Here is a 21,042-nt window from a genome sequence, read left to right as displayed (position 1 = left end):
TAATAATAACTTGTCTTTAGAGTACTTTCAAAAATGTGTCTCTACAAGCAAATTAGTATTCTTTTTTTTTTTTTGAGATGGAGTTTCGCTCTTGTTGCCCAGGCTGGAGTGCAATGGCGTGATCTTGGCTCACCACAACCTTTGCCTCCCGGGTTCAAGCGATTCTCCTGCCTCAGCTTCCAAAGTAGCTGGGATTACAGGCATGCGCCACCACGCCCAGCTAATTTTGTATTTTCAGTAGAGACGGGGTTTCTCCATGTTGGTCAGGCTGGCCTTGAACTCCCAATCTCGGGTGATCTGCCCACCTTGGCCTCCCAAAGAGCTGGGATTATAGGCGTGAGCCACTGCGCCCGGCCGCAAATTAGTATTTTTAAGTCACCACTTAATATATAGGCATGTCACATCTTAAGAAGAAAAAAAAAAAAGCAAGCCAACAACTGAAGAACTTTCTTCAAAAAGTTTAACTTTTCTCACAGGGTTCGCTTATGCAACAAATTCCCCAAGAATATTTGAAAGGCCTCATGTGCTCAAATGTGACAAACATGTCTCACTCTGTCATCCAGGCTGGAGTGCAGTGATGTGATCATTGTTCACTGTACCCTCAAATTTCCAAGCTCAAGTCACCCTCCCGCCTCAGCCTCCCAAGTAGCTGAGACTACAGGCACGCATCACCATGTCCAGCTAAATTTTTTTTAATTTATTTTTATTTTTTTTGAGATGGAGTTTTGCTCTTGTCGCCCAGCTGGAGTGCAATGGCACGATCTCAGCTCACTGTAACCTCTGCCTCCTGGATCCAAACGATTCTCCTGCCTCAGCCTCCCAAGTAGCTGGGATTACAAGCATGCACCACCATGCCTGGCCAATTTTTGTATTTTTAGTAGAGACGGGATTTCACCACGTTGGCCAGGCTGGTCTCGAACTCCTGACCTCAGGTGATCTGCCTGCCTCGGCCTCCCAAAGTGCTGGGATTACAAGCGTGAGCCACAGTGCCCGGCCTATTTTTTTAATTTTTAATAGAGATGAGGACTCAATATGTTGCCCAGGCTGGTCTCGAACTCCTGAACTCAAGCAATCCTCCTGCCTCAGTCTCGCAAAGTGCTGGAATTAGCACTTTGGCTAATCCCATGGCTCAAAGGTGTGAGTCATGGTGCCCAGCCTGACAATTCTTTAGGAATACACCCATCCTATAAACTTTAATGTCTATAAACTGATGTATGATCTATAGAGATCTAACATAAGCTTGTCTTTACTGCAAGTGTCCAAACAATTTCAGAAGGATTCCTGCTGCAGAGAAAGGGAGATGATCTCTAAGAGCTACTTCAACTTTTAATATTTATTATCAGTGAAAGGACAGAACATAGCTGTTAAAAATCTCCCCCCAGAAACAAATGGTATGCAGAACTTCTTACTTATCTACTTTGTTCTCAGCAGGAAATTCTATGTGATCTTCATAATAAAGCAACTCTTTCACCTAACCAAAGGAATATTTACAGCAACTGCTCTTGATGTTAGTCCCTCAGTTAAAGTTAATAAACAGGGGTCTATCAAGGGGCAGCTAGCACAGCTGTGCCCCAGAGCAAAGTCTTCAGTGGTAGTTCTGAGCTAGTCCAAATGTTCCCAGAAGTCTCACACCTGTTGGGACCACCAGAAATTACCTGAAACAAATAAACAACCAAAGACAATCATGATACTGAAAACCGAATGCAGGATTTAAACAGCAGACATCATCCCTTACATTTACGAGTTCTGTGATGTTGAGGCAAGTGTCCTTCCTCTCTGCATGATGCCCCAGGGTAATACCATATATTTCATAGTTTTTGAAAAGATAAGATTCCTGAAGGCAGAGGAATACCTGAACACACCACAAATACTAGGGTTGTAAAACAAGGCAATTCACCCAACAAATGTTAAGTACCTACTGTGTGATGGGCTTTTTGAGGCACTGGAGCTTTTGTGGTGAAGGAGAACCACCAGGCCTGGTACTTAAGAGTCAGCAGCTGGGGGAAGTTAAAGGTAAACCAGGTAATCAATAAACTGATCATTTCAGCAGGTGATAAGCATTACCACAGTAAGAGAAGATAAGGTCACACAGAGCGTACTTAGGAAGCTGCTTTAAATGGGGTGAATGGGCAGGCCATGGTGAGGAGTGACATCTGAGTCCTACGTGACAATAAGGAGCTGGCTACATAAAAATCTGAGAAAGTATGTTCTCGGCAGAGGAACTTGTACAAAGGCCCTGAGGCAGGAGCAAGCTTGGTAGGTATGAGCCTGGAAAAGAAGTCAATCTTGCCAGCGTGGAAGGAATTAGGTATGTTCCAAAGGTGGGTAGTTCACACTGGACCCTTTCAGGTCATGGTGAGGAGATTGGACTTTATAGGAAGGCTGATGGGCAGCTACTGCAAGTCTTAAGCAGGAGAGTAACATGCTGATTTATGCTTCTAAAAGATCCCCAGCCAAAAGCATGGTGGCTAGCAAAGGTAACTCCAGCACTTTGGGAGGTCAAAGCGGGATGACTGCTTGAGGCCAGGAGTTCTAGACCAGCCTGGGCAACACAGCAAGACCCCCATCTCTACAAAAAACAAAAAAGTAGCTGGGCATAGTGGTGCATTCCTGTAGTCCCGGCTACTCAGGAGGCTGAGGCAGGAGGACTGCTTGAGCCGGGGAGTTTGAGGTTACAGTGAGCTATCATCGAGCCACTGAACTCCAGCTGGAAGATGGAGCGAGACCCCATCTCTTTAAAACAACAACAGAAAACAATAAACAAGATCCCCTTGACTGCTAGGAGACAAGATAGGAAGAAGGAAGGAAGGAAAAGATAGCCTAAGCCAGACTCAGCCTTAGGAGATATTACTGTAGTCTAGGCCAGGGCTTGGCAATCTACCGCTGGTGAACCACTTGCCTTTGTGATTAGTTTTGTTAGAACACAGCCACACTCATCTCAGAGTGAGACTCTTGACTCAAAAACAAAACGACAAGCTCTGTATGACATTATCCCGGCTCCCTTTAAATGACGCCTCTGGGCTTCCAGATCTTTTACCTTCCTTATTTTTGAGATGGAGTCTTGTTCTGTTGCCCAGGCTGGAGTGCGGTGGCACAATCTTGGCTCACTGCAACCTCCGTCTCCTGGGTTCAAGCAATTCTCCTGCCTCAGCCTCTTTGAGTAGCTGGGAATCCAGGCATGTGCCACCACGCCTGGCTCATTTTCATATTTTTAGTAGAGACGGAGTTTCACCATGTGGGGCAGGCTGGTCTCGAACTCCTGACCTCAGGTGATCCACCCGCTTCGGCCTCCCAAAGTGCTGAGATTACAGGCATGAGCCACTGCGCCTGGCCCTTTTCTCTTCCTTCTAAAGTAGCTAAACTGTATTCCTGAGTCCTTGGCCTGCCTTCTAATGTATGTAGTAGTTTTATGTCATTTTTTCCTCCAAAGCCACCATGATAAAAGTGTTTCGACAGCTTCCTATTCCTAATTTAGATTAAATCAACAAGTGTTCTTCCAAAATGTGACTGAGCCTTTCAGGTTTCTTCTTAATTCATGCTTACTTCATTACCTACAATTTGGGAAATTTCCACTATGAGAGAAGTAGTATAGAATAACATTTGAGATACAGCTCTGAAGTGAGGAAACTGCATTTGAACCCTGGTTAAACAAATGCTGGGTATGAGTTCAACATTACAATATATAAATTACCTTTATACTACGGTGTAGATTATGTTACATTATTCTGTAAAGAAGCAATATACTCCTTCATTCTTCCACATACTACCTTGTTCCAAAAAATGATTTGAAATGCCTAATAGAATTAAAATGTAATGAGTGCTACTCTGCTAAAACCACTTTAAATATGCTATCTCATTTATTCCTCACCATGATTCTCTAGGAGGTTCTTGGCTCACTGCAACCTCTGCCTCCTGGGTTCAAGAGATTCTCCTGCCTCAGCCTCCCGAGTAGCTGGGGTTACAGGCACGCGCCACCATGCCCGGATAATTTTTCTATTTTTAGTAGAGATGGGGTTTCACCATGTTGGCCAGGCTGGTCTCGAACTCCTGCCCTCATGATCCGCCCGCCTCGGCCTCCCAAAATGCTGGGATTACAGGCGTGAGCCACCGTGCCTGGCCTTATTATTTCCATTTTAAGACAATAAAAACTGGGGCTCAGACATGACCTGCCCAAAGTCACCCATCTTATAAGTGGCAGAAACAGGCTGCTCTATTTTATTCCTTTCTTAATAAACTTGCTTTCAGTTTACAAAAAAAAAAAAAAAAAAAAAAGTGGCAGAAACAGTATTCAAACCCAGGTCTTCCCGACTCTGGAGTCCAAGTAAATATAAATAGTACATCGAAGGTTCAATGATATGGCAAAAACCATAAAGGAGGTACACAAATCATTAAAGTTAGAAAACATTAATTTTCTATTTTGAATTAATTATTCCCAGTGCACATTTTCAAGACTAAAATTCTCTGACCACTTGGCTGCTCCCTTCCCTCCACCTAATATTTTCTTAAACATATCTCAGTTCCCAAGGACTTAAATAAAGCCTGACTTCCAGTGCACAGAGCCCAAGCAATTCTTCACATAATTGATCATTTTAAACAGTAGTTACTTAAGGGAAGTGAGGTACAGTCCTCAGTTCATAATGCTATAGGCCAGGAGATAAAAGCCAGGATGGTCCACAAACCCAAGGCCACTCTCCTCCTTATCTGCAAGCGTGACCTTGAGAGGACTCTGCTACCAATTTTCTACCACACAAGTTATTTTCCCCCTTTTTAGGGTGAGGCAAATGGGTTATCTCACTACCCATGCTATTTTAAGCACAGTGATAAATGAAAAATAAATCAACGTCACAGACACTTAACTACCAGTAGTTAGTGGAAACTCAGGGGAGGAGAGTACTGGACCAGGAATCAGTCAACAGCCCTGATTTTCCAGCCAGTTCTTCCCACGTGTGACCTTGGGCAAGACCTTTAAGAGCCTTGCTCCTTGGTGTCTTCACTGTAAAATGCAGAGGCAGACTAAACCAGTGTTTTCCCAAGAAAAATGCACAAGGTGATCTTGGGAGGTACATGGATGAATGTTTTTAAGCTTCCATTGTTCTTACAATTACCTTCTATGCATGACAAAGTTTTCCACTTATGATACTTAGTTCCCTTTTAAAAAACATTTTAGGGGCATGTGTTCTCAGGATCTCCTTGGGGGTATGTCACAGGCAAAAAAAAAAAAAAAAAAAATTAAATAGGCCGGGTGTGGTGGCTCATATCTGTAATCCCAGCACTTGGAAGGCTGGGCTAGAAGGATCGTTTGAGCCCAAAGTTTGACATCAGCCTGGGCAACATAGCAAGGCTTTATCTCTACAAAAACAAAAACAAAAACTAAAACAAAAAAATCTAGCTGAGTGTGGTGGCATGAGCCTGTAGCCTTAGCTTCTTGGGAGGCTGAGGCAGGAGGATTCCTTGAGCCCAGGAGTTCAAAGTTACAGTGAGCTATGGTTAAGCCACCACACCATAGCCTGTGCAGAAGCAAGACCCTGTCTCTTAAAAAAAAAATATATATATATACATATATATATATATATATATATATATATATATATAAATATGCATACATATTTAAAATAAATCTGGCTGGGTGCAGTGGTTCATGCCTGTAATCCCAGCACTTTGGGATGCCAAGGCTGGTGGATCGGTTGAACTTAGGAGTTCAAGACCAGCCTGGCCAACATGGTGAAACCCCGTCTCTACTAAAAATACAAAAATTAGCTGGGCATAGTGGTGCGTCCCAATAATCCCAGCTACTCAGGAGGCTGAGGCAGGAGAATTGCTTGAACCCAGGAAGTGGAGGTTGCAATGAGCCAAGATCGAGCCATTGCACTCCAGCTTGGTGACACAGCAAGACTTCATCTCAAAATAAATAAATAAATAATCTAAATTTAAGAATATTAGTGTATTGAAGGTTCAATGATATGGCAAAAATCATAAAGGGGGTACACAAATCACTAAAGTTAGAAAACATGACAATTAATTATTCCCAGTACACATTTTCAAGACTAAAATTCTCTGACAAGTTTCATAACCAAAGTAGATCACCTTATAAATCCAAATAAGAAGTTGCAAATAGCCCCACAACTTCATACTTACTAGAACTCTATACCAATTAGAAACAGGCAAAGCCACCTGAATGCCATCCACATACGTGTCCCTGCTACTCAACAGAGATCCTGTTGATTGGCATGGATACAGCAAGCAGAGGTGAAGGCTCACACCAGCATCGAGGGTGTGGGAACCCAACTTGCTTCCCCAGACCCTGCGCGGCACAGCCACCCAGAGAGGTCCTGCCTGGGAGAAAGGTAGGTTGGGCTGCAAGACTCTACTCCCCACAGTGGGAGGAAACAGTGTGCAGCCAGGGAAGTAGCCCCGTGGCAAAGAACAAGTTCCTAAGACAGGCTTGGAGTCATGGGCCCCAGGGGCATGTCCAGTCCTGCATCCCACTACCTAATGTTACAAAGAAGACAGTGCATCAAACATACTGCCTACTAAGTGCCTGACAGTGCCCTCATTTAATTGTCACAGGGACCTTCTAAAGTAGCTACTATTCCCCTTACTGTGGGACTTGGAACCAGTTTGCCTGGAATTGTATCCATAGGGATAACAAGATAACAAATGTAAAGCACTAGAAACAATGCCGGGTGCACAGTAAGGAACCAGAAATGCTTGCTATTTTAACCTCTTATTGAAGAACAATGACACAGAAAAATACATGGATCCTAAGTTTATAGCTCACTGAATTTTCGGACACTAAAATACCTATGTAACTAGCACCTAGATCAAGAAACATCACCAGGACCCCAGAAGCCTGCCTCACGCCCCCTTCAGTCACTACCCACCCCACCACCCAGGGTAACCTCCTAATTTCTAACACTATTGTTTTTAACATTATTACTATCATCAACTATTTCTGCATTACAGATGAGAAAACTAAGACTGAAAGAAGTTAAATAACTTGTCCAAAGCCAAACTAGTAAGTGGCAGAACCAGAACTTGAACTCATACTGTCTGAACCTCAAGTTTGTCTCTTAATAATCACATCACAATGCCACTCCCTGGGAGTTTTGTGACCATCAAATGAAAGAACATATATAAGAATCCTTGCCTGGCACCCAGCACAACATGGACTCGATGAATGAGAACTATTGTTGGCATCAGAGATGGAGCACCAGCTGATCCTGCCCTGCTTACTTGCAATAACTGAAATAAAGAATTCTATGACAATTGAGTAAGATGCAGCTCTTCTTGGGAGGTTTTCCTGACAACCTCATCCCTCCTATGCTTAGGCAGAATTAAATACTCCCACATTTGTGTTTGCAAATCACCTTATATACTACATCTAAATGGCATACTCTCACCGAGTACGTTATGTTGGTTATACTGTCTCCCCACTATCAGAGCTGAGGATTGGATCTGTCTCCATCATCTTGGTACCCTTAGGACAAAGAGTCCTTAATTAGGAGCCCCAGGGTTTAGTTTTAGAGAATTCATGACTTCCCAAAATTACATCCCAAACTATTTAAATATTTCTGGGGAGTGGTTCAAAGTTTCAAGAGTCTCGGAAAGGTCCATGTTCTGAAAAAGTTAAAGAACAACTTTCCTAATGCATAGCAAAATGCTTGGCACATAGAAGGTGCTCATTAAACACCTGCTAAATTTAAAGTGGATATGGAGAGGCCCATCTGTAGGCAGAATGCTAAGATGATCAGGTGAGGCTCTATGCTGAAATACTGTTCCAGGTGGGTCACTCCCACCAAAGGCCCTAAATGTGACATGCCCATTAGCTTTCTCCTTCCATTCCATGGAATTCCAACAATCCTCCAATGATCTGTTTAAAGACTGCTAGGCAGGGCTCGGTGGCTCACACTTGTAATCCCAGCACTTTGGGAGGCCAAGGCGGGTGGATCATGAGGTCAGGAGGTTGAGACCACCATGGCCAACATGATGAAACCCCATCTCTACAAAAAATACAAAAATTAGCTAGGCGTGATGGTGCACGCCTGTAGTCCCAGCTACTTGGGAGGCTGAGGCAGGAGAATCACTTGAATCTGGGAGGCAGAGGTTGCAGTGAGCCGAGATCATGCCACTGCACTGCAGCCTGGTGACATGCGAGACTCCATCTCAAAAAAAAAAAAAAAAAAAAAAAAAAAAAAGCCAGGTGCGGTGGCTCACGCCTGTAATCCCAGCACTTTGGGAGGCCAAGGCGGGTGGATCACGAGGTCAGGAGTTTGAGACCATCCTGGCCTGCACGGTGAAACCCCGTCTCTACTAAAAATATAAAAAATCAGCCAGGCGTGGTGGCGGGCACCTGTAGTCCCAGCTACTCAGGAGGCTAAGGCAGAAGAATGCCATGAACCTGGGAGGCTGAGCTTGCAGTGAGCCGAGATCACGCCACTGCACTCCAGCCTGGGTGACAGAGCGAGACTCCATGTCAAAAAAAAAAAAAAAGACTGCTGCTTCAGCCACCTCATTGAAATGAAAAACCACCCAACTACCTCTGCTAAGGAACCAAGTCCTTCTTAAAATGCAGAGGGCATGGGTCCAAGAACTACTGCATATATTAACTATGTGTACCTCTGAGAAAACTGCTTCATCTCCCTCTGGCTCATTATTTTCAAATATAAAATGAGAATTAATAGCCCTTATTAGCTGGGCATGGTGGCAGCTACTGGGGAGGCTGAGGCAGGAGGATCACTTGAGTCTGAGAGGCAGAGGTTGCAGTGAGCCGAGACTGCGCCACTGCGCTCTAGCCTGGGTGACAGAGAGAGATCCTGTCTCAATTTATAAAAAAAAAAGAGACAGATAATTAATAGCCCTGGTCCTATCTTACCTGGTGGTTGTAAAGACTGAATTCCGCAATAAGATAAAACCACTTACAAACTTGTCTTACTTATCTTTGTACTGGCCCAGCATCCAGCAAGTGGCCTTGGACTCAGCAGATCTTCAATTAATGGTAAGTAATCTAAATCAAATCACTACTTCCAATCACACTACTCAGTCTTGCAAGTGATTTGTAACCATCTGGTGTTAGAATAAAAATGTAGGCTGGGAGCGGCGGTGCATGCCAGCTACTTGGGAGGCTGAGGTACGAGGATCCCTTGAGCCCAGGAGGTCCAGGCTGCACTGAGCTGTGATCGTGCCACTGCATTCCAGCCTGGACAACACAGCAAGACCTTGTCTCAAGAAAACCCAAAACCAACAAACAAAATCTTTATAATAAAACTCCAAATGCAGAACATTTTCAATTGGGATGATTCTAAGATAAAGTTATCAGAATAAAGACTACACAGAAAGGAAGGAGAGAGAAGGGAGTATGAATAGACAGCAGATATAACATGAGAAAGCACAAGAACCAAAATAACATGGTGAGCTTCTTCCAGATCCAGTTAGACGGACGCTCTGAATGTCTAAGGGTTTGAAGGGACTGCTGAAATTATCTAGCTCCACATTTCCTGACGTTTGATGCACAGAATGTGATTTGGTTCCATGGAAAGAGGGCATGAAGTGATCTAACTTCAGGACATTTACAAAACACACCCTAACCCCTGTAGGAGTTAATGCACATAAGCATGTTAAAGGTTCTGAGAAGTCCTACAGTAAAGAAGCCAATTCACCTTTATTTAATCCTGCATTCCCCAAACTTAACTGCCCATGATCTCTTTTCCATGGAAGATCTTTAAATAGCCTATAGATCAAATGCTAGGAAAGGCCAACCCAGCCCAAGGTCATGCATCAGCTTACAGGCAACTGAGACCTCCTAACTCTCCATCCAGAGCTCTTTCCATTAGAAATTTCAGATAAAAACCAGAGACGACTGACTCACAATTTACAAAAAGGTAAGTAAAAAACTGTTAATTAGGCATCCCAAAGAACAGTATAAAACAATAGCAAAATGGCGGGAATGAAGACAACCCAGAGAGTGTGAATGCCTCATGTCAAAAACACAGCAGCTACTCAGCTCCTACCGATTATCGCTGTGCAGGTTGTGGGAGCAGTGTGGCCAGATCTTTTCTAGGGAAACTAGAAATCTCTTTTTTTTTTTTCTTTTGAGACAGAGTCTCACTCTGTCGCCCAGGCTGGAGGGCAATGATGCAATCTCCACTCACTGCAACCTGTCTCCCAGGTTCAAACAATTATCGTGGCTCAGCCTCTCCAGTAGCTGGGATTACAGGTGCATGCCACCACACCTGACTCATTTTTGTATTTTAAGTGGAGGCAGCGTTTCACCATGTTGGCCAGGTTGGTCTCATCCTGACCTCAAGTGATCTGCCTGCCTCGGCCTCCCAAAGTGCTAGGATTACAGGCATAAGCCACAGTGCCTGGCCGAAACTTTTTTTTTTTTTTTTGAGATGGAGTCTTGCTCTGTTGCCCAGGCTGGAGTGCAGTGGCACCATCCCGGCTCACTGCAACCTCCACCTCCCAAGTTTAAGCAGTTCTCCTGCCTCAGCCTCCCGAGTAGCTGGGATTACAGGCATGTGCTACCACACCCGGCTAATTTTTGTTATTTTTAGTAGAGATGGGGTTTTGCCATGTTGGCCAGGCTGGTCTCAAACTCCTGACCTCAAGTGATCCACCTGCCTCAGCCTCCCAAAGTGCTGGGATTATAGGCGTTAGCCACCATGACCAGCCCGAAATCTCTCTTTTTTTTTTAATGCAAAATCCCTCTAGTTTCTTTTGTTTTCTGAGACAAAGTTTTGCTCTTTTCACTCAGGCTTGAATGCAATGGTGCAATCTCAGCTCACTGCAACCTCCACCTCCCAGGTTCAAGCTATTCTCCCACCTCAGTTTCCTGAGTAGCTGGGATTACAGGAGCCTGCCACCACGCCCAGTGAATTTTTGTATTTTTAGCACAGACGGGGTTTCGCCATGTCGACCAGGCTGGTCTCGAACTCCTGAGTTCAAGTGATCCGCCCGCCTCGGCCTCCCAAAGTGCTGGGATTACAGGCGTGAGCCACAGTGCCCAGCCAAAAATCACTCTAGTTTTTAAGTGTTGGTGCTATGTGTGTCAAACAAAGCATGCCTGCAGGCCCACGGTAAGTCTTCTATAGCTCATAGGCCACAAGTTTGAGAACTGTGGTCTAAGTAAATTTCTATCTATGAAATAACTGGTATTTCAGAAGAAATCAGTTTGGTAATACACATGGGCGATCAGATTTTAAAATAAAGACAGCCAGGCATGGGGGCACAGTGCCTCACACCCATCCCAGCACTTTGAAAGGCTGAGGTGGGAGGATTGCTTGAGGCCAGGAGTTCGAGACCAGCCTGGGCAACATAGTGAGACCCTGTCTCTATCCCAAAATAATTATATTATATGATAAATTATCACATTATAAATGTTCTCACCTGCAAATGAGAAAAGCCTTAGAGACATACAGTGGAATATATAGTTTATTTACTATCTACTTTCCAATACCCAGTATGAAATTCAGCACTTCCATTAACATGTGGTGGTGCATACACACTCAGTGACGTCACCAAAACCCTTTAAGGAAGATTCACTCTGCCAGGTACTCTACTGGGTCCCAACAATGTAAAGCTACAGGAGCAGCCCATGGATTTCCTGCAGACACTAGTTTCCTTCAAGTGTTTATGAAAGCTGAAATGAGTGTACAGGCAGGAGTTAGTCCCCTGTGAAATGCTGACTTGAGCTATTCAATCACTGGACATGTACAAGACAGTCTCAGTGGAGTACCACTTAGATCTCTTGAGTGTTCAGTACACTTGACTGAACCGGGAGTCAAAACCATGTGTTAAATGAGCCTCTCAGGGCGAACCCACTGGCCAATGAATGGAGGCTTTTTCTTTTAATGGTAGATGTACAGTGTTCTCTTAAAAAGAAACTTAGTGCTTGTTCTAAAAAGTCAGAATCTTCAAGCATTAAAGTTCTAAATCAGCCCAGGGTATACAGCACATATCCCAAATTACCTACTGCTCAGGCTTAAAGTGTTAAACAGCAGCACTGGGAGAGATTTTCAGGAGGACTGTGGAACTTCTGAGGCCCCACACCAATCAACATTTCCCCAAAATAGGTGCCAGTGAAGAAGAGGTTGGGGCCTAAAAATCTGTCAAGAGGTTACTTTCTACTGATTCTACAATGGCTTGGTCACACTCATTTGAGTGTAGTGCCACCAGGATGCTGAACTCCACGAAGCACCATTTAGACTGCATTCTGTATCAACATTAAATGCTGTAGTTATACAATCCAGAGGCATTGAGCGGGTCTGTCTAGATCAGAACAGATCTAATGCTTTTTAAAGTCCTAAAAAGTATTAGTAGTTTCACGGAGAACAACTTCTATTTAGGCGATGACTGGCAGACAGCTAGCTGGTCCAGCTTGTGGAAGGCTGCTGTCAACCTATAATGCACTGTGGCATCACGCTATCCTAACGAGGGATTGCTCACGCGTGATGACAGGTGCTACTAAATTATCAATGGCAGACTTTCTAGGAACATTTAAAAATATTTTTAGGAGAATGGAACAACATAAACCAGACTTGGATCTACTCATCCAGAGGTCCCCTTGTAACCTAGGCAGACAGTCAGGACAGAAGTGCAGAGGACGGCTGTGGAACAGGATTTTGTCTTACCTGAACTAGTTGAAGAAACACTACTTCTGCTAACCAGCCAATGACTTGGGAAAAGTAGACAAGATGTTTTTTAATATCCAGCAGTTTTTAGATCTTCATCCATGGAACTGAATGAGATCACATTTCTTTCTTTCTTTTTTTTTTTTGAGACAGTGTCTCGCTCTGCCACTCAGGCTGGAATGCAGTGGAGCGATCACAGCTCACTGCAGCCTTGATCTCCATGCTCAAGCTAGCCTCTTGCTTCAGCCTCCCAAACAGCTGAGACTGCAGGGGTGGGCCACCACAACCAGCTAATTTTTCTAATTTTTAGTAGAGACAAGGTCTTGCTATGTTGCCCAGGCTGGTATCAAACCCCTGAGCTCAAGCCATCCTCCTACCTCAGCCTCCCGAAGTGCTGAGATTACAAGCATGAGCCACTGTGACTTGCCCAGATCACATTTCTACTACCCTATAGAATGGATGTAAATTACCTGCTTGTGCCAAACATTAACTCACTAGACTTCACACTGCTGGGGAAAATGTTTACATTTTATTTGACATCTTCAGAGACTTCTTTTCAATCTAGGAATACCATGCTCAGAGTAAACTAACAACTGATGCACTTTGCTGCAAAGAGTCCAAAGATATACACTGAGGCTTCAAGATGTCAGAGGGAAAGCCTAGTTGATAAGGTGTTGGACTTCACACACCAGACTTAATAGAAACTGCAGGTTCAAATCCCAGCAGGGTCAACTGAGACTCTATTACGATCTGCTAGAAAACCTGAGCATGAGACACTTTACCGCTCTTTGACAAATTTAAGAGGGCCTTACAGACTGTCTCTGGGGTTTATGAGGAGACATAAAAGGGGAAAAAGCTTTGCATTTAAATAAATATACTGTCTTTTAGTTCTGTTTAATGGGGAGAAAAATCACATCTCTGTAACATGCTGTGTATATAACAAAGAAAAAGAACTATCACCTTCCAGATGCCCAAATGAGATCCTTTGAGTATGTTTACCATCAGCATACAGTATTACAGATTTCTAACGTTCCATTCTTGCCCAGCAAATCTATATACAATAAACCTAAAATTACCCACCAACCTGTTTTTTTCTTTAGTTTTTAAAGGCCATCAAATCCTTGGAGATAGTATGGACCTCCAGCTGTTAACATTCAGAAGCAACACACTTACAGCCCTGTCTCCATTGGGCTTATTACTGCTCCAGTCAATGGTGCATTTCAGAGCTGAGAACAATTCCAATGAAGTTTTCACTGCTAGTAGTAAACACCACTGCTTCAACAATCCACATTAGGTCAGCATTTAACAGAGGGTCTCCCTCTGGAGCAGGTTGTCCAAGAATATGAGTTCAACCACTGGCTCAAGAGAAGCGGAATGTCTTCTCAATGGTTCAAAATTCACTTTATGTTCAACTACAGGCCTTCTGCAAACTGAGGATCTGAGCCCTTTAGGGCAGTGACTATAATTCTTCCCGGACATAGAAGGCCAACAAGGTGACTGTCACACATCAGCACAGAGCGAAAGCCATTACATATTAGTAGCCAGGGAGAAACAAGGTTCAAGACCCTGTACTGTAGAGGAGAGCACTGTAACACGCCAGCAAGCAGAGTGGTGGAAGGGGAGCTGGGTGGCATGTTCATCCATTACAGCCATGGGTGGATCTGAAGTCTAAGTAAGATGGATACTCACTACTGTACTGGTTGGCACCTAGGCAGTAAAGTAACAATTCATCAGATAAAATTTTAGGTGGAACCACAGGTTTGGAAAGTTCTGGGATCCAATACAATGTCTATAGGAGCATCAATATATAACATGAAAAGTCAGTATCAGGGCAACAGGTAGGGTTCCCTCCCCTGGAATACTGGAAAGAGATGTAAAGACCATATCTTCAAGCGCCCGAGTGAAGACCTTCTTCTAATACAATGACTCCTGTGGCTTTCTGTTAGGAATCAAGCAGTAATTAGTTATAGCCCATCTTTTAAAGTATCAGTGCGCTTACAATTACATAAGAAGAGACGAGGACATAGACACTTAACAGAGGAAGTTTAAGTGTTAAGGCTAACTTGTAAGTAAGTTTTAGATACAACTGAAGAACACGTTCTGTTCTAAGTATCATGCCGGAAGCCAGTAAGTATTTTTGGCAGGTCCCATATTCACTCTCTGGGGAAGCCTGGAGCCTTTTAAAACCCAGTTAATTTAACTCTGACAAAATGCACGACATTGTCAGACAGTAAAGTTTCAATGTCGGAATGAGGCTGTATCATTCTCCCCAGCAGGGGCAAGCTTGCCATGAGAAATTTCTACATCTTGGGGACCACCCCCACACAGGTAACACCTCCCTCTCTCACCTCTCCAAAGAGCACCCTCACATATAAGATGCCCTCGAGTTCCTTCTACTCAACAGAAAGTCTAAAGACGATGTTTCCCAAGTTTTAACAAGCTACTGGGCGTGAGACAGCTGCTTTACGTCTACACCCAGATTCTCCCCGTGGCCTTCCCGGACCCCTCCCCTCGCGAGGTTCAGAACCCCGCGCTAGCTACGCTGTGGGTCCAGGCTGGCCGCTGGGGCACGATGGGGCCAGACGCTCTAAGCAAACCCTTTCCCAGCGACTTCAGGCAGCTGGGAGACCCGCCCGACAGGTCGCGCCTGGGCCTCGCAGTGGCCTTATCCACCCGTCTCCTCCCGGCTGCAGGAACCCCACGGAACAGGCCCGGCCCGGCTGAGACGTCGGTTCAGGCGGCCTCCCGCCCCCAGGCCCGAACCCCTCTTCCCCGCCCGCCAGGCCCCGCCTCGGGATCTCGTGCTCCTGCCAGCCGGCTGCGCCCGTACCTGCCGGACCCGGTGCAGGGCATCCACGAAGCCCTCGGCCTTCATCCCCACAGGAGCGCTCTGCCCCTGCACCAGCTCCGCCATTACCGCCCCCGCCGCCGTCGCCCCCGCCGCCGACGCCGCCGTTCGGCTCCCCGGTCCGGCCTCCCGCTCCGCTTGGGGACCCGTAGCCGGAAAAGGAAAGTCGCCCTACTTCCGGCGGAAGGGAAAGCCGGGACGCTTTCAGCTAAAGGAGCCGCGTCTGCGGGGCGGGGTCAGCGCACGTGACCTTCGACCGATCGGAAATGGGGGCGGGACGGCAGCCCCGGGGTGGGTTCAGATCGCCAGGCAGCCGTCGGTCTCCAGGGTCCGGTAGCGACCCTTCCCTTCCCGGGCGGGATTTGGTCCAGGACCGTCGATGGCGTCTTGACAGGTCCCCGAGGCTAGGATGTGGTCCCGAGGTGTCCGCTGTCGGCCGTTTGGAATCTCAGTGGGACTGACGTGGCTCTCCCAAGACGGCACCCCGAACAGTCGTGGTTCATCAAAAGCCTGGTCCTGGGCAGCACCTCCCTGAAATGGCTGTTGGTTGGGAATTTGGGGGCTGAGCGCTTTGAAAGGGCATTGGGACAGCATGACAGAATGTCAGTGTCCCACATTTGCGGGGAGTCCTGGGCCCCAGTTCTTAACACTGCAGTTTGCATGAGGATGGGCCGCCGCCACTTCCGCCTGGGGTTGCCTGGTGACGCCCCCAGGAGGGACGCGCCCACTGAAAAGCCAGCGTGGTGTCCTCTTACAGGGTCCTTCACAAACTCTGGGACTCTGGGGGTGCAGGAAATACCACAGGACCGTGATTACTCCCATACCTGCTGAGTCACAACTGTATTGCAGGAGGCTTCTTGGAACGCCTGTGTAACTTTAATGGAAGTGACCAGGTATAGATCTTCTACAGCAAGGAAGGAATCTTAGTGCTAGAATTCAGTTGAGCCTTTGAGTTGGCTCTTCTTATAAGTGAGCAAGGCGCCCATTTTTGTGTTAGCACGATTGCCCTCGTGTTTAATATTTCCCAAGCCCTATTATGATAAGGAGTTGGACTTAATGAAGAACCATGTTGTCGAACATCTTATGCCCATCTTGAAGTTGTGAAGGAAGATGAGCACCAAGAAAAGGAAATAAATAAAATCCAATATCGGCCGGGTGCGGTAGCTCATGCCTGTAATCTTAGCAGTTTGGGAGGGCAAGGCAGGCAGAACTCTTGAGCCCAGAAGTTCCAGAGCAGCCTAGGCAGCATAGTGAGACCCCGTCTCTACAAAAAATATAGTTAGCCGGGCGTGGTGGCATACACCTGTAGTCCCAGCTACTTGGGAGGCCGGAGGGGGAGGATCACCTGAGCCCTGGAGGTCAAGGCTGCAGTGAGCTATGATCCCGCCACTGCAGTACAGCCTGGGTGACAGAGCAAGGCCCTTGCTTGGGGAAAAAAGTCCTAATGACTTTCCTTGATGACCCCACCCTCACCCCTCACTGTGTCATTATGCCAAGAGAGCTTTGGGCATTCTAAAGAAGTATGAGGAATACTTGACCAATAACCAAAGCATAGTTCTTTATTTGTTAATGACTTCTCTCCTAGACTGTGAGTTACTTTAGAGCAGAGACTTATTTTTCCCTGTATCCCTAGGGTTTGGCACATAGTAGGTGCTTAGTAAACTTATTTTGCATTCAATAATGCCAAGTAGAATAATTCATAAATTATGGCAAAATAAAAGAATTTGGCAAGATTAAAGATCACTTTCAGGAAAAATGTTCCAACCCCTGTTCAAAAATACATAGCTTGCTGTGTTGTTGAAGTGCCAGCATGAGGAGGACCATGCCAACACATCCATTTATTGCCAACTCTGGGTGTGTTGAGCGTTTTAACTTCGCTATGCTTGTAAAAATCAAGGAATGGCAATGGTATCAACTCTCATGAACACGGTCGTTCAAGTGAACCACGTATCAGTGATAACTTCTGTTTTGAATTTTAGAAATATATCTCTGAGGTTAGAATGTTGATTCATGCATATTCCAGCTGGCTTTCCCTGAGTATAAACAGGGAAAACAAGGCTATTGGCCCAAATGTAAGTTATAGTCCAAGGTTTGGTCCAAAGACCGGAGAATCCCTAAGTAGGAAGACAGTTTTGTTTCCCCCTCTTTTACTGGTTGAGTAACTTTGAGCAGGTTACTTATATTTGGGGGCACAGAAGATGAACATGACCCTGAGCTTGTCATGTCCACTGTTAATTGTTCTACTAACACCCTCGACTTCATCGTCTTGTTGTAGCACTTATCACAGTTGCTTTTAAATCATCATGCAGTTATATGTTTATTGTCTGCCTTTTCCACTAGAATAAAGCCTCTGCTGACATAAGGTCTATGTTTGTCTTGTTAATTGCTCTCCCTACCACCTACCACGAATGCCTGGCATTTGGTTGGCTCTCAGTATTTGTGAAATGAATGAATGAGATGATCTTGTCTAAAGAAGAATGGGAAAGATTCTTAGAGGTTAAAAATTTGGCCGCGTTCGGTGGCTCACACCTGTAATCCCAGCACTTTGGGAGGCCGAGATGGGCAGATTACCCGATGTCAGGAGTTCGACACCAGCCTGACCAACATGGTGAAACCCCATCTCTACTAAAAATATGAAAAGTAGCAAGGCGTGGTGGCGGGCACCTGTAATCCCAGCTACTTGGGAGGCTGAGACAGGAGAATCGCTTGAACCCAGGAGGTGGAGGTTGCAGTGAGCTGAGAATGTGCCATTGCACTCCAGCCTGGGCAAGAAGGGCAAAATCTTGTCTCAAAAAAAAAAAAAAAAAAAAGCCAGGTGCAGTGGCTCACACCTGTAATCCCAGCACTTTGGGAGGCCCAGGCAGGCAGATCACCTGAGGTCAGGAGTTCAAGACCAGCCTGGCCAACATAGTGAAACCCTGTCTCTACAAAAAAATACACACACACACAAAATTAGCCAGGCGTAGTGGCAGGTGCCTGTAATCCCAGCTACTCGGGAGGCTGAGGCGGGAGAATCACTTGAACCTGGGAGGTGGAGGTTGCAGTGAGCCGAGATTATGCCACTGCACTCCAGCCTGGGCAACAGAGCGAGATTCAGTCTAAAAAAAAAAAAAAAAGAGAAAAGAAAAATCCACATACTGTGGTTGTGACTAGTTTTGCAAACCATTCCTATTGATAACATTGCAATGCCTCTAGATACTATAACTAGAAGCCTTGATAAAATGAAACTGTATCAATAAGGAGAGTCTAGGTTATGCTACAGTAACAAGCCTTAAAACCTCAGTAGTTTACAACAATACAGGTTACTTCTCACTGGATACGTGAACATGGTGGTGCCTCCACTACATGTCCTGTTTACTCTTCAACCAAGGCTGATAGCAGCCTCTGTCTGGAACATTAAGCTTCATCAGGGCAGAGGAAGAAGCGAGTGACAAAGCATGAACTGGTTTTTAAAGCTTCTGCCTCAGGTGCTAGGCACTACTTTTGTTCGTGTTTTATTGGTTGAAGAACGTTTGCCTGTTGTCAATCGGATGCAGAAGTAAGTAGCATACGTTGGCTTTTAAAGCTTTTGCCTAGAAGTGAGTGGCATATGGCACTTCTGCTCACATTTAAGTGGCCAAAGCAAGTCGTGGCCAAGCACTGATCAAGTGGCAGAGAAATATAGTCTATCTCCAGGGAGAAACAGCAAATATGTTTGAATAGTAACACGATTTTTCAAATAAATCAAGAGGAAAAAAATAAGCATGGAGAATGTTGTACAGTAGATTTTAAAGGATATAACATGGGTGGTTTCCAGGATTCGTTAACTACCCTAAAGACCCTCCGCATCTGGTCATTTGTAATTTGGGGAAGCTTTGCCTTGCCATCCCAAGATCTGCGTTGTTTATATCCCTGAGGCAGAAATAGCTTATAGTGATTAATCGTGAGTGAGAGAATTCTCCATTTGGAGATTTTCACAGGTCCCCAGACCAGACCTTTTCCAATGTCAAGGGCCCACTGTAATTTCAAGTGCAGACTAAAGAGCATGTCCGCATGAAATCTGAAAATTTAAAAATAGAATTATTAAGACTCTCCAACACTGACTGAGGGATACAGGCATGCCTTGGAGCAATAGGAGCGATCCAATTATTGGAATAGTGCTCTTTATCTTAGCATCAGAGAGTAAATTAGAATCTACCTTTAATAGGGAATGCATATGTATATGTATATATGTAATTGTCACTTAGTGATAGGACTTTGTTCTGAGAAATGCGTCATTGTGTGAACATCTCAGAGCATACTTACACAAACCAAAATAGCATAGCCTACTGCAACACCTAGGCTGTATGGTGTAGGCTATTGCTCCTAGGTCACAAACCTGTACAGCGTGGTGCTATATGGACTACTGTAGGCGGTTGTAACACAATGGTAGGTATTTGTGTATCTAAACATAGAAAGGATACAGTCAAAATACAGTGTTATAATATCTTTTTTTTTTTTAAGAGGGAGTCTTGCTCTGTCTCCCTGGCTGGAGTGCAGTGGCGTGATCTTGGCTCGCTGCAACCTCCACCTCCCGGCTTCAAGCAATTGTCTCTGCCTCAGCCTCCCAGGTAGCTGGGATTACATGTGCCCACCACCACACCCAGCTAATTTTTGTATTTGTAGTTGAGACGGGGTTTTGCCATGTTGGCCAGGCTAGTCTTGAACTCCTGACCTCAGGTGATCCACGCGCCTCGGCCTCCCAAAGTGCTGGGATTACAGGTATGAGCCACCGCGCTCGGCCCAGTGTTATAATTTCATGGAACCACCGTTGAATATGCTGTCCATTATTGACAGGAATGTGACTGTATATCTCCCCCATTCCACCTTTGGCGTTGTACCACCCTGCTGGTACCAAAGAGTAGTGCTACACCATCAAGTAATTTCAAAGAAAGTTAGTAAATTTGGCTAGTAAATTTTTTGGGACCACACTTGTCCAAAACAATCTATTCAGCTTTCACACTTTAAAAAAAAGCATTATTTTTTAATAGAGACAGGGCCTTACTGTGTTGCCCAGGCTGGTCTTGAACTCCTGGGTTCAGGCAATCCTTCTGTCTTGGCCTCCTGAAGTGCTGGGATTATAGGCATGAGCCAACACAGCTGGCCCCTCAAAATTAATGATGTAGCCAGTTATAGAGCTCTGGATTGTAAATAATTCTCCTTTAGAAGACTGAAGGCATCTCTTACTGTCTTCTAGCATCTCATGTACATATATACATATATACACACACACACATATATATACATACATATATATACACATACATATATATACATACATATATATATATACACACATACATATTTTTTTTTCTTTTTTTTTTTTTTTTGAGATAGAGTCTCACTCTGTCACCCAGGCTGGAGTGCAGTGGTGCAAGCTTGGCTCACTGCAACCTCCTCCTTCTGGGTTCAAATGATTCTACTACCTCAGCCTCCTGAGTAGCTAAGATTACAGGCATGCACCACCATGCATGGCTAATTTTTGTATTTTCAGTAGAGATGGGGTTTTGCCATGTTGACCAGGCTGGTCTCCAACCCCTGACCTCA

At 45.0% G+C, this 21,042-nt stretch overlaps 1 protein-coding gene across 5 annotated transcripts in view; it reads right to left on the bottom strand.

Annotated features, from left to right (window-relative positions):
* FUBP3 (far upstream element binding protein 3) overlaps positions 1 to 16,687 on the bottom strand; it is a 59,737-nt gene extending 43,050 nt beyond the window's left edge. For 4 of the 5 annotated variants that reach the window (XM_030818040.1, XM_030818042.1, XM_030818041.1 and 1 more), the window contains exon 1: positions 15,460 to 15,648. In XM_030818040.1, coding sequence (XP_030673900.1) covers positions 15,460 to 15,543 — 84 coding nt within the window. In that variant the 5' untranslated portion in view covers positions 15,544 to 15,648. Of the gene's footprint in view, positions 1 to 13,713; positions 14,569 to 15,459 lie in introns of all 5 variants that reach the window. The other variant, XM_030818044.1, reaches the window with a different exon arrangement.
* Between the last annotated feature and the right edge of the window lie 4,355 nt (positions 16,688 to 21,042).

Source organism: Nomascus leucogenys, chromosome 8 (genome assembly GCF_006542625.1).
Source record: "Nomascus leucogenys isolate Asia chromosome 8, Asia_NLE_v1, whole genome shotgun sequence".
NCBI classification, from domain to species: domain Eukaryota; kingdom Metazoa; phylum Chordata; class Mammalia; order Primates; family Hylobatidae; genus Nomascus; species Nomascus leucogenys.
This window is presented reverse-complemented; position numbering and strand designations above follow the sequence as displayed.